The 14,769-nt window shown below is 37.4% G+C and overlaps 1 protein-coding gene across 5 annotated transcripts in view; it reads right to left on the bottom strand.

Moving 5' to 3' along the window:
- LOC114459647 (FRAS1-related extracellular matrix protein 1-like) overlaps positions 1-13,898 on the bottom strand; it is a 77,068-nt gene extending 63,170 nt beyond the window's left edge. For 4 of the 5 annotated variants that reach the window (XM_028441835.1, XM_028441837.1, XM_028441836.1 and 1 more), the window contains exons 1-8: positions 13,641-13,898; positions 13,472-13,566; positions 9,179-9,489; positions 7,151-7,347; positions 5,612-5,935; positions 5,008-5,116; positions 4,419-4,550; positions 814-1,158 (exon numbers count right to left, since the gene is read on the bottom strand). In XM_028441835.1, the coding sequence (XP_028297636.1) occupies positions 814-1,158; positions 4,419-4,550; positions 5,008-5,116; positions 5,612-5,935; positions 7,151-7,347; positions 9,179-9,489; positions 13,472-13,566; positions 13,641-13,883 (1,756 nt within the window). In that variant the 5' untranslated portion in view covers positions 13,884-13,898. The remainder of the gene's footprint in view (positions 1-813; positions 1,159-4,418; positions 4,551-5,007; positions 5,117-5,611; positions 5,936-7,150; positions 7,348-9,178; positions 9,490-13,471; positions 13,567-13,640) is intronic. The other variant, XM_028441838.1, reaches the window with a different exon arrangement.
- Between the last annotated feature and the right edge of the window lie 871 nt (positions 13,899-14,769).

Genomic DNA, 14,769 nt, shown 5'->3' with positions numbered 1-14,769 from the left:
AAAAGGGACTGAGCTTCCGGTATCATGTGACTATATAGACTAGCGTGAGCCACCAGGAGGTCACATGTGACTTTGTTGTCATTTATTTCTCGACCTGCGTATGCGCAAAGATGATCATCCAGTGCTTTATGCACCGCCTCTAGCCGGCAGAAGGGATGAAAAAGAACATGTTTATAAACATCATGAGGTTCTCAACCTATGGGTCACTAGATGCCTTCAACAAACCAGGAATACAACAAAGAATATTTTATGAACAATTTTAGCCCATTTTTGTTTATTTTTACCATTTTTCTACAACTCCACCAAACTCATCATATTTGAACCTATTTTCATCTCTTTTTCCTGCCATATTTTTGCTACATTTCTCACATTTCTGACATTTCTACATCACATTTTAATGACTTTTCTACACATTTTTCTACTTTCCAGACATGTTCATCACTTATAAACCATTTCTACCACTTTTACACCTAATGTCACATATGTTGATCATTATTATCACTTTTAACCTCTTTTCACCAGATTATTCATTATCATTTTTGCCAATTTAACCACATTCACAATTTTTAATGTCCATCTTTTGCCAGTTTAAACTAATTTTCCCTATATTTTTCAAAATCCATTACACACAATTTGTCAATTTTAACCAATTTCTGTGGCTTTCCACCTTTTTTGGTCCCTTTTAACCATTTTATTTGTGATTAAAAGAAGAATTTCCATCTTTTAGATGACTACGTACTATGGCCCAGATAATAGTGCACTTTTTAGGCGGCCCAGAGGTTGAGAACCACTACCCAGTGGAACCAGTCTTACCCATGAGTCCTGGTCCTGGGACTTTGATGAGGTGTCCTGCGCGGGGGGGGCGTGTGATGTTAAACATGACGTAGTCGTCACTAGAGTCCATGTCTGAGGCCTGGAGGATGGACCCTCTCAGCAGAGCCGTGGACCCTTCAGGGACCTCCAGCAGCATGTTGGTGATGAGGAAGGGGGGGCTGTCGTCCTTGGGGAGGATCTTGATGGGGAACTTGTGACGTGTCTGGTGTCGACCGTCAGTGATACGGAAGATTACAAAGTCCTTGGTGGAGTCGCTGTCGTCATGGTGATAGCAGACCAGCCCCGCTGTGATGTCACTGATGGAGAACATGAAACTCCTCCCCTCTGGAAAATCACCACAAACACACAACATATGACATATTATATTACATATAATACAGTATCTAACATAAAACATATAATACAGTATCTAACATATCACATATAATACAGTATCTAACATATCACATATAATACAGTATCTAACATATCACATATAATACAGTATCTAACATATCACATATAATACAGTATCTAACATATCACATATAATACAGTATCTAACATATCACATATAATACATTATCTAACATAAAACATATAATACATTATCTAACATAAAACATATAATACAGTATCTAACATATCACATATAATACAGTATCTAACATATAACATATAATACAGTATCTAACATATAACATATAATACAGTATCTAACATATCACATATAATACATTATCTAACATAAAACATATAATACAGTATCTAACATATAACATATAATACAGTATCTAACATATCACATATAATACAGTATCTAACATATAACATATAATACAGTATCTAACATTTAACATATAATACAGTATCTAACATATAACATATAATACAGTATCTAACATATCACATATAATACAGTATCTAACATATAACATATAATACAGTATCTAACATATAACATATAATACAGTATCTAACATATCACATATAATACATTATCTAACATAAAACATATAATACAGTATCTAACATATAACATATAATACAGTATCTAACATTTAACATATAATACAGTATCTAACATATAACATATAATACAGTATCTAACATATCACATATAATACAGTATCTAACATATAACATATAATACAGTATCTAACATATCACATATAATACAGTATCTAACATATCACATATAATACAGTATCTAACATATCACATATAATACAGTATCTAACATATAACATATAATACAGTATCTAACATATAACATATAATACAGTATCTAACATATCACATATAATACAGTATCTAACATATAACATATAATACAGTATCTAACATATAACATATAATACATTATCTAACATAAAACATATAATACAGTATCTAACATATCACATATAATACAGTATCTAACATATCACATATAATACAGTATCTAACATATAACATATAATACAGTATCTAACATATAACATATAATACAGTATCTAACATATCACATATAATACAGTATCTAACATATAACATATAATACAGTATCTAACATATAACATATAATACAATACACATCAGTATTGATTCATTGTGGATATGTAGTCATAACTTTGGTTTTATTTGACATAGAAATATGATCTCAGTGGTGAATTATAGGGTTTCAGGAATTCAATAATAAATCTTAAAATACTGTAAACTGTGCTCAGAACAAGATCCAAGATGGCCGCCATCCGTATTGTGAATTTCAGTCTTACCATAACTTTGGTTCTGCTCGACATAGAAACATGATCTTTGTGGTAAAATGTAGCTTTTCTGGGGACAAGGATTGTCATGAAATATCTTAAAATACTGTAAATTTAATCCAGAACCAGATACAAGATGGCAAACACTTTACACATGGAAAAGGTGAAATTATGATTTATTTTTAGCCACAACTGTGCATGACAAAGATGGCTTTGAACAATTTGATTTAAATCTCCATCAAAACATGAATTAATAAATAGACAGGCCGCCCCGGGCCCGCACACACCGAGGACAGCCCCCAAGGCGACCAGGAGACGAGACATGGACCAAGCCACACCCATGGGGAAGAGGCACCCCCACTCCCCGCCGGGCCGACACTGCCCGTAGAGACCCCGCGAAGAGAGCCCCCCGGCCAAAGCGGCTCCTGCCCCGGCTCCTGCCCCGCTGCAACAGGGAGCGGCCGGGCAGGAGAGAAGCCCGTGCATCAGGGCCAGCACAGGCCCGCAAGGCACCACGATACAACGCCCTCGACAGGGAGGAGGCCCCGGCCCCCCTGACAAGAGAGGACGCCATCAGCCGCCCAAGCAGGGTCATCCTGCCACCCACCAGCCGACAAGCGGGCGAACCTAAGCACCCCCAGCCAGGTTCCGCCAACCCACACCAAGTGCCACCAGCAGAGGCCCCCCCTCCCCACAGAGGCCACCCGCTCCGACACGAGACACCCCCCTGACGCCAGCACAGCCCACCACCCCACCCCGCCAAAGGCAGCCCGGCGCCACACCGAACGGCAGCCAATTCCCGGGCGGACGGCAGGAGAACGTGCCCCAAGGCGCCCCAACCAAAGACCCACCCCCGCCCCGGTACAGCGCCCACGGGGCCTGGTGCACCCAACCAGCAGACCAACCTCCCCCAACGCGGATCCGCCAGGGCAAGAACCACAGGCCGCGCCCCCACACACCCACCCAGCACAACTCCAGGGGGGGCCCCGCATGTGCAAGGCCCCACCCCACCTCCGTCACACGCTGCACACTGGCCCAAGCGGTCCCCCAAGTGAGCCAAAGGGGGGCGGGGGGGCGGGGGAGGGCACCGCTCGTCACACATCCTAAATGCTATGACAAGCCCTTTTAACATTTAACAGAATACTGTAGTTGATTATATCTGTAATGGGAAAATACATTTTCACTACTTACAGTTGGTTTGTTTTTTTTAACATGTGGATATTTAATTGTAGAAATCTATAATTGTTATTCTTACATTTGAAAAATGAATTACTGTGTAAAGTACAGCTAATAAAAGCACATATAAATATTAGTTTAGTGTAAACTGTTTGAAGATAAGTGTAATTACATTATGACTATAATCATAATCTCATTGGATTGAGGAAACATTATTCTGACAGTGTCTCAGCAGATTAATTACAATAATAACAAAAAACAACAACAACAACAACAACGACAACGACAATAATAATAATAATAATAATAATAATAATAATAATAATAATAATAATAGTGATAATAATAATAATAATAATAATAATAATAATAATAATAATAATAATAATAATAACAATAACAATAACAATAACAATAATAATAATAATAATAATAATAATAACAATAACAATAACAATAACAATAATAATAATAACAATAATAATAATAATAATAATAACAATAATAGTAATAATAATAATAATAATAATAATAATAATAATAATAACAATAATAATAACAATAATAATAATAATAATAACAATAATAATAATAATAATAATAATAATAATAATAATAATAATAATAATAATAATAATAATAATAATAATAATAATAATAATAATAATAATAATAAAGCTGTACCTTTAACTGTAATGTGACCATGATGTAAACCATCAATGATGATGATACGAACAGCGTTCAGGTTGTCATCGTCTACAACCTGGAGCTGCTCCCACGTGATTGGACGAGACTGACCCTCCAACAGACTTAGACCTAGAAAAAAAACACTACGTCATCCATCAGATCATTCACTTTATAAATATATTATATTTATATAAATTATATAATAACTGTACATTTATTACGCCTTCAGCCAGTTTCACACGTTCCATGTGTAAGGTGTTGTGGTATCTGCCACTATTTTACACTATTCTAAGGTATTACATGTCAATCGTTAAACCTCCATTTTACCACAAACATCATGTTTCTACGTCTGACAGAAGCAAAAATATGATACGATTAAAGAGATGTTTTACATGTTTTAGACGTTTCTGTCATTAGCTAAGCTTCCTGTTAACCCTGTAACGCCCTGTTAGCATGTTCTATATATACAAACCTATGTTCTACTATATATACTGTACACCCATGTTCTATATATACACCTATATTCTACTATATACTGTATACACCCATGTTCTACTACATATACACCCACGTTCTACATACACACCCATGTTCCAGGATACTCTGGGAGCGTGCGTGTCTGAGTTCCTCACAGACATGTGGACTGTTATCTTTGAGCTCTTCTCAAAGAACAGATCGTGAACCTCCAGCTCTGCCTGCGTAGAACAAAAACAGAATTTCACATACGCTGGTGTTTCTCTCTACATACCTACCTACCTATGTATGTAACTATGTACGTAACTATGTACGTAACTACGTACGTAACTATGTACGTAACTATATACGTAACTACGTACGTACCTATGTACGTAACTATGTACGTACCTATGTACGTACCTATGTACGTACCTATGTACGTAACTATATACGTAACTACGTACGTACCTATGTACGTACCTATGTACGTACCTATGTACGTAACTATATACGTAACTACGTACGTACCTATGTACGTAACTATGTACGTACCTATGTACGTAACTATATACGTAACTATGTACGTACCTATGTACGTAACTATGTACGTACCTATGTACGTAACTATATACGTAACTACGTACGTACCTATGTACGTAACTATGTACGTACCTATGTACGTACATACAGTAGGTACCTACGTTCGTACGTCACAATAAGAACCAAAACGTGACCTGATAGCTGTGGCGTTGGTCATGTGATGAGTTTGGTGGCTGGTAGCCAATGAGCATGTGGTTGAGGTCTGTCCAGGTGAAGGAGGTGATGGGGTGGGTGTGGTCAGACAGGTGGGTGATGAACCCCTCCATTGGGGGCCTGGTGATGTTAAACACTAACAGTTCTTTAGGGTTCTCCTCATCATCAGCGTCCAGGGTGGCGGTGGACAGGGGGGTCAGGATGAACTGGTCCACCTCCAGGAGGAACATGGAGGAGAAGGACGGCCTGGGGGGCTGGTTGGGTATGGCCCCCATGATCTGCACAGGAACCCACGCCCCTTCAGTCTGGTTAAAAACACATGGAAATACATCATTTACAACAAATAGAGACCCCACAGAGCAAGTACCCCCACAATAAAGGTCCCAGAGAGGGGGGACCCCCACAATAAAGGCTCCTGTTGGCTCCATCATGCTGTGACCTTCAACTCTCACTGGATCAGTTCACAGCCGAGTGAGAATCACTACCTTAAAATCCGGGTCCATGGTTCTTTAACTGAAAAAGGTGGAGTGCCTTCTCCGGGTTGGAGATGAGGTCCTGCCCCAAGTGGAGGAGCTCAAGTACCTCTGGGTCTTGTTCACAAGTGAGGGAAGGATAGAGCGAGAGATGGACAGGTGGATTGGTGCAGCATCTGCAGTGATGGAGGGTCTGCACCGATCCGTCGTGGTGAAGAGGGAGCTCTCGATTTACCGGTGGATCTACGTTCCTACCCTCACCTATGGTCATGAGCTTTGGGCCATGATTGAAAGAACAACATCTCAGGTACAAGCAGCCAAAATGAGTTTCCTCCGTAGGGTGTTTGGGGGGGGGGGAGATAGGCTTCTCACCCTATCTCCCTTAGATATAGGGTGAGAAGCTCAGTCATCAGGGAGATGCTCAGAGTAGAGCTGCTGCTCCTCAGCATTGAGAAGAGTCAGATGAGGTGGCTCGGGCACCTAATTAGGATGCACCCCAAACGCTTCCCTAGTGAGGTGTTCAGGGCACGTCCTTCCAGAAGGAGACTTTGAAGAAGACCCAGGACACTCTGGAGGGACTATGTTTCTGAGCTGGTCTGGGAACGCCTCTGGATCCCCCGGAGGAGCTGGAAGAAGTGGGCGAGGAGAGGGAAGTCTGGGCCTCCCTGCTAAGGATGCTGCCCCCACAACCCAGCAATGGATAAGCAGAGGATGGATGGATGATGGATGAATAATTTACAACTTTTTACCAATTTCTGTGGTTTTTAAAATCCCATTTCACCTCCTTTTCCACCATTTTTGGTCATTTTGAACCATTTTATTAGTGATTAAAACCAGGATTTCCATCTTTAAGATGATTATAATAATACTAATAATAATAATAATAATAATAATAATAATAATAATAATAATAATAATAATAATAATAATAAATGTTCCTGGATAACAGTGGATATTATTCAGATGAATAAATAAATGATTCATAGAACAATGGACCATCATTTTGCTGACTTTATAGATGTAGATAGATCTAAAGGGTGGGTCTACCTGGTAAATGGTTCCACTCTTGGTGTCCTTCAGATGGAGTGAGATGGTGATGTAGTCCACGTTGGGTGATGGAGGCTCAGTGTGATGATACCTGAGGCCCATCATCAGGAAGTCATCACACGACACCTTAGTGAACGTCACCATCTTCAGACCCTTCAGACAATCATCTGATGAACACTTGGCTCGAGCTTGGTTTTCTATTCAACACAAACGTACAGTATGTGTGAGTAGTCACATAGTTCAGTACAAACAATTATAGATATATTGTAGTGTGATATAAAAACTAGAGCTGCACATAACAACTATTTTAATAATCCATAAATCAGATTTTTTTAAAACTGTTTATCTATGAGCACATTTAAACCAGCTTAAGCTGATTAAACTGAAATAAAAGCGTTTGTGCGCACATATAAACACTCATGTTCACACAAACACTCGTGTTCACACAAACACTCGTGGTGCGCACACACACACAATCACTCCTGGTGCGTGCACACAAGCACTCGTGTATGCACGCAAACAAACGCTTGTGGTGTGAACACACAAACATTTGTGGTGCACGCACACACAAACACTTGTGGTGTGAACACAAACATTTGTGGTGCACACACACACAAACACTTGTGGTGTGAACACAAACATTTGTGGTGCACGCACACACAAACACTTGTGGTCCACGCACACAAACACTTGTGGTGTGAACACACAAACACTTGTGGTGTGCGCGCACACAAGCACTCGTGTATGCACGCAAACAAACATTCGGGGTGCGTGCACACACAAACATTCACAAACACTTGTGGTGCACGCACACACAAACACTCGTGTGCGCACACACAAACACTTGTGGTGTGCGCGCACACAAACACTCGTGGTCTACGCACACAAACACTTGTGGTGTGAACACACAAACACTTGTGGTGTGCGCGCACACAAGCACTCGTGTATGCACGCAAACAAACATTCGGGGTGCGTGCACACACAAACATTCACAAACACTTGTGGTGCACGCACACACAAACACTCGTGTGCGCACACACAAACACTCTGCAGGTGAATCAAACGTCTCTGCGTCAGAGTCAGTGACAGAAATCCCACAATGCAACAAATCAATAATTGAATTTGTTGTCAATGCTTTTAATAGTCACGTTTGTTGTTGCAGCCTTAATAAAAACCCTGAATGGTTGAAGTGGCTAACCTAATGTGTGTGGTCATAGATGCACTACATACTGTAGATACTGTGGTACTGTATGTGGAGGTGAAACGCTGATATTCGACTCATCAATGAGTCTGTTCACTAACTATGTCACTACAGCCAAGTGTTAATTTATCTCCTTTTAAAGAACCTCTACTATCATAAATCATCTTTGATGGAGTCAGATTCACTACAGGTACGGTTTAAAACTGGGCCGTCAAACTCATTTTAGTTTGATCTTTAGTGGGCCACAGACTTTATGTTGGAAAACTAGTCATTTCATCATTACTGTTCTTTAGTTTACACTTTTACATATACATAAAATACTAAATATAAATATCCAATCAATCAGTGACAGATATCTACACTTTATATTTACTAGATTTTGTATCAATTTCTATTTAATTAAGGGAAATATTGTGTAATAACTTGAGGAAAATTAAAGTATCATAAAATAAAAGGAAATATGAAGACAATAACTGTTATTTTCACTTTGTCCTGTGGGCTGGATTAGATGATCCAAAGGGTCAGATTAAACCATTAATGATGATTGTTACGCCCCCTGGTGGCACATTTACAGAACACGTGACAACAGTGTATACAGTAAAATAAACCAATCATCCTTCATTGAGTAGATTCTTAAAGGAGAAGTATCATTTATTTATAAAATATATAATGAATAATAATGTTCCATTCATTGAATGTCATTTTAAAGCAGAAATACTAAATGTTATGAGGATATATACTGTATTTACTATAGCTCTATAGAGCTACAGCACTAGCTCAGTATGAGAACATTAAAGTGTTTATATATCCAAACAGGAAGTGTTTACCCATGTGTTGGCGAAGGTGAATGAAACTCTCGGGCTCGTCCCCCCTCTTGAGGACCACCTCTGGTTCTCCGGTGACCACCTGGCCGTGGGCCGGCAGTTGAGAACCATGGGTGTTTAGGTGTACGCTACATTCCACACTAGGCCTCCTCTCATAGTGGAAGGACACCACATCGCCATCGATGGCGTTGGACACACCGTAGAAGTGTGGAACACTGAGGGCTTTAGGACCCAGTCGTATGACGCTACAGTCGGCTTCTACGATGTCCACGTGGAGAGAGATGACCTCTGTGTAGGTGTTTGTCTCTGTGAACCTAAACAACAACAATTATCAGGTATTCTACAGTCACATGACCACACGTTTGTTTCTACCGCTAAACGTAACTGTATTTATATAAATACATGCCTGTCATGTATCATGTTTAGCTGTGAAACTCCCGTAAATATCCTGTATTTTAATGTAATAATAATTCAAACATGTCTTAATAAACTGAACCACGTCACTAGCCTCGAGAACTTCCTCCTGAAATGGTCTGAGTGACAGTTCTCATTACATTAGATTACATTAGAATACATTACATTACATTAGATTAGATTAGATTAGATTAGATTAGATTAGATTAGATTAGATTAGATTAGATTAGATTAGATTACATTGCATTACATTACATTAGATTATATTAAATTACATTACATTACATTGGATTACATTACATTACATTAGATTAGATTACATTACATTACATTAGATTACATTAGATTGCATTAGATTACATTACATTACATTACATTAGATTAGATTAGATTAGATTAGATTAGATTAGATTAGATTAGATTAGATTAGATTAGATTAGATTAGATTAGATTAGATTAGATTAGATCAGATCAGATCAGATCAGATCAGATCAGATCAGATCAGATTAGATTAGATTAGATTAGATTAGATTAGATTAGATTAGATTAGATTAGATTAGATCAGATCAGATCAGATCAGATCAGATCAGATTAGATTAGATTAGATTAGATTAGATTAGATTAGATTAGATTAGATTAGATTAGATTAGATCAGATCAGATCAGATCAGATTAGATTAGATTAGATTAGATTAAATTAGATCAGATTAGTGCTGACATCAGCAACAAACCCAGAACCAACAGAACAGAGATGATAATGAAGACGTTCTGGTGATAAAAACTAAGAACTGGTGTAAATATGTTATAAAATATAACATAGAGTTTATCTTCATAAAGACCATCAGGATGTGACACAGTTACACGTTCTGTTAGATTAATAACTGATATTATAACGTCTACCACAGCAGAAGGAACCACGTAAGTCACCATGAAAAATCATCCAATCACAAGCTCCACAAATATACACTGTTTATAAAGTGTTAAATAATGTAAAGTCTGTAATAAATGTGTTTAATAAGTCATTAGTGAATACCAGAGAACCATATGAGTGAGTATGAGAAATTATAATAAAATAAAATGTAAATGTCAGACTTAAAGACAAACAATGTTAAATTAACAGTAAATATACAACGTGTTGACTTGTATATAAACTGTAAGTATATTAAATAAAAACATGTGATTCATAAACACATTTATGTTTTTATTTAGGCTGTTTTATAATTTAGGAATTAGGGCTGGACGATATATCGAGATTCAAGATGTATCGAGTTTTATATTTTGGTGACATAGAAAACTATATTATTTCATATATTAGATAAAACATAATACTAGTTTTATGAGTCACTGCTTTTATTTCTCAGAACAACATGTAAAGATCAGTTAGATGATTAATAAGTGTCACATATTGATCAGCTGTTTATTAATAAATGTCTCTGTGTAACATTTAGCCTCAGTAAATTTAACCCAGAATAGTTTTTTTGGTCAGACTTTATTTAATAAAATTATCTATATTTATATCATATTTCACCATTATGATAATATATATTAGATATGAGTTTTGGTTCATATCACCAGCCCTAGTAGGAATGTTTACAGTATTTTAATATTAATAAAGGTCGACCTACCAGATTATAATCACATTATTATATTTAATAAGTGGTTATTATAGATTTATTGTACACCTATATTAAAATATAATAAATACTGTAGCTTGGTTGGGGGGGGGGACGACTCACAGTGGGCCCTTATTTTGAAATCCAAAAGTTGACAGGTACAGTATGTAAGTATGATATATAAGAAGTCAGAAAATGGTTCTATAGTCTGTGGAATTGATAACTGTGGTGCTTTTGATCACATTTTAACGATATAACCTGAGCTAGATTTTCACGATTGATCAAAAACACATAATTAGATATTTTAACACCTTCATCCCCAGACATTCAACTAATTATGACCATCAACACATTTAGACTATTTTAACCTTATTGCTAATGCTAGGCTAATGCTAGGCTAATGCTAGGTTAGTGCCATTGCTAGACAGGATTTAATTTCTGTGATACAGTCGGTAAGGGTAGGGGGGGGGTAGGGGGCGGGGTTAGAAGATGGTTTCCTGGTGAGGTAGAGCTGGGTGTCATCGGCGTAGCAGTGAAAGTGAATACCATGTTTACGGGAGATGTTTCCTAGAGGGAGGAGATGAATTATGAAGAAAAGGGGCTACAGGACAAGCTAATGCTAGGTTAATGCTAACGCAAGGCTAACGTTAACTCTAGGCTAATCCTAATAACAATAATACATTTAATTTCAGGTGAATTTACAGTGCTTAATAAAACCACAATAAAGGTTCAGCTAAACACAGAGCAGTGGTGGTCAGGTGGGAAATGCTAGGCTCATGCTAACACTAGGCTAGTACAAATGCTAGGTTAATGCTAACAGTAGGCTAATGCTATGGTAGACTAATGCTAACGCGAGGCTGGAGTTGTCACGCTACCAAAATGACAAAGTATCACAGTTCCTGGTAACATGGTGATACTGAAGCCTTTTATTATTATTATTATTATTATTATTATTATTATTATTATTATTATTATTATTATTATTATTTATGAACTGCAATGTATTTGTACATGTTATAAATACTTATTCATTACTTATAGTGTTCTGATGATAACAAATCCACTGTCTTTTTTGAAAATAAATGAATAAAAACTGTTTCTCCAACATAATAAACTATAGAGAATAAAATACAATAAACAGGAAGTGATACTTTTGGCAAAAAGAAACAATTATTGTATGAATTTAGTTTCCTAGAGTATAATTGAAACCTTTTATTTGAAGACAAAATAAAACTAAAATGAACCTAAATGTGTAATGCACTGGGATGATTTTTAACCTTAAATCAGAAATGGTCAACTTTAATCACAGGGGGCGGGGCCACAAACGTGATTATATCTGATCTGAGGGTCACATGATCAACATTCATGTCAGCATTAGAATAACGACCAATCAGATCTCAGCATTAACACGGGGAACAACAAAAGGTTTGTGTGTGTTTTTGTTGTCATTTGATTTATTTTTGTCTGATTTTTTGTCATTTACTATAATTCTCTATTTTTTATAATTCTCTTTTTGTTATTTAGTGTATTTTCATTGTCGCTTTGTGTAATTCTTGCTAATTTAGTGTATTTTGTGTGGTTGTCTCTTTGGAGTCATTTAGTATAATTTTTTTTCATTTTTGTTTCCTTTTTCTATATTTTTATGCATTTTTTGTTGTTTTGTGTAATGCTCTTGTTTTTTTTATGTTTTTGGAAACATTTCTATGTATTTTTCTATCATTTGTAATGTTTTACAGTCATTTTTGTGTTTGTTTTGTATGTTTCTGGAGTTATTGATGGAGTCTATTTATTGTCTTTGTGTTCAGGAGTAATGTCTTTATTTTTGGTGTCATTTTGTATTTTTGTTGTTGTTTTGTGTGTTACGGAGTCGTGTTTACTTTAGGCTCCGCCCATGTCTGCCTTCAATAACACCCTGACCTGTATATGGATGATGTTGTACAACATTCATTATTTTCTCTTGTTATTTTGTCACTTTTTGTCATCTGATGTCACAACAGATTTAATAGTGACTCAAATTGTTTTATTGAAGATGTGTCTCATCATTTTGGGACCAAATATGAAATAAAAACATGTTTAGAAATTACATGTTTTTGATCAATTTCAAAAATCATCACCAGGTTACATCATTAAAATGTGATCAAAAAACAACCTCTGACACCAGTTCCTGCCCCACTAGAAGCATTATTTATCATACTTTAATAAATACAGTAGTGTTAGGTAGTACCATGGGGGGGGGAGGGGTCTAATTACATATATATATATATATATACCAGTAGAGTCGCAGCTTGACCTCGTCCTTCTTTAATAATGGACATCCGTTGTGGACATACTTCACCTCTTCACTCAGATAACTGCAGTCAAACACCTTGGGCACATACACAGTTAGCATTATGCTAGCATCACATGATTATTATGATTATTAGATGATTAATGTCTCACCTGTGGCATCAGTTCTCCTACGCGCTGAGTAATGGGTTCATTTAAAACCACCTCCAGCTTACACGAGTCCTTTTGTTGAGGGACCAGGAAGTGGAGGTGCTGTGGCTGCAGGTAGGCCCACTGACCACGTTTTACCTTTAAACTCTCTCTGACGTGCACAAAGGCAGCGTGAGCTGAGCAGTTTAAAACCAGCACGTAGCACAACGTTAGCATCCAACAAAGTCTATGAGTCAGTAGATCCATGTCTGTCTGTCTATTCTAGTGAGTACCAGGACCACCAGGACCACCAGGGGTATCAGGTGCACCAGGAGTACCACGACCACCAGGAGTACCAGGTGTAGCAGTACACTTTAGAGCTCTGTCCAGGTCAGAAGGTCAATAGAAACCTGAGAAGAAAAGGAAAATACTTTGGTTAAGAAAGAAAGAAAGAAAGAAAGAAAGAAAGAAAGAAAGAAAGAAAGAAAGAAAGAAAGAACACCTACCACGTGCACAGGGGCGTAAACACCACATATTGGGCCCTGGGTACAGACCACCTTATAGGGCCACTACTCTACGTTATCTACACTGTTTTTTGCCTGGAAACTAAACTAGTATTGTTGCATTCAGGAGCGTCTCACTTGTGGGTGGGGTTTCCACCCGTACCTTAAAAAACCATTGTTCCGTATTTACGTAAATGACCAAAACATTAGACACGTCCGTCAGACACAAAGTATAACATAGGAAATGTAAAGAACAGCAACATTGTCCTAGTGGGTCTACCTGGACCCCCCCCCTGTGTGTGTCCTGTCTACCTGGCTGTGAGTGTGTGTGTGTGTGTGTGTGTGTGTGTAGAGTGAATATCTCCCCCACACGTGATGAGTTTAACCTGAAACTTGGTCAACAGTGAACATATAAGTGTGTGTATCTGTTATTTTGGAGTCATTTGATGTTGCAAAAGCTTTATTTTCATTTAAAGATTACGCCTCCCTCTCCGTATTGAGCGTGGTATTTAACGTGATACTTTCAGTTCCGGGTCATTGGGTCATGACGTCACGTTTGTTTGGGTTTTAAAAAAAAAGATCAATATTAAAATGGTTTTTGTACCGCTAAAAGTCATTAAAGTTAATATTTCATGGTTATTTAAAATTAT

This window comes from Gouania willdenowi, unplaced genomic scaffold, assembly GCF_900634775.1.
Source record: "Gouania willdenowi unplaced genomic scaffold, fGouWil2.1 scaffold_332_arrow_ctg1, whole genome shotgun sequence".
Lineage (NCBI taxonomy): Eukaryota > Metazoa > Chordata > Actinopteri > Blenniiformes > Gobiesocidae > Gouania > Gouania willdenowi.
Note: the sequence above shows the minus strand (reverse complement) of the source record. Positions and strands in the feature narration are given on the sequence as shown.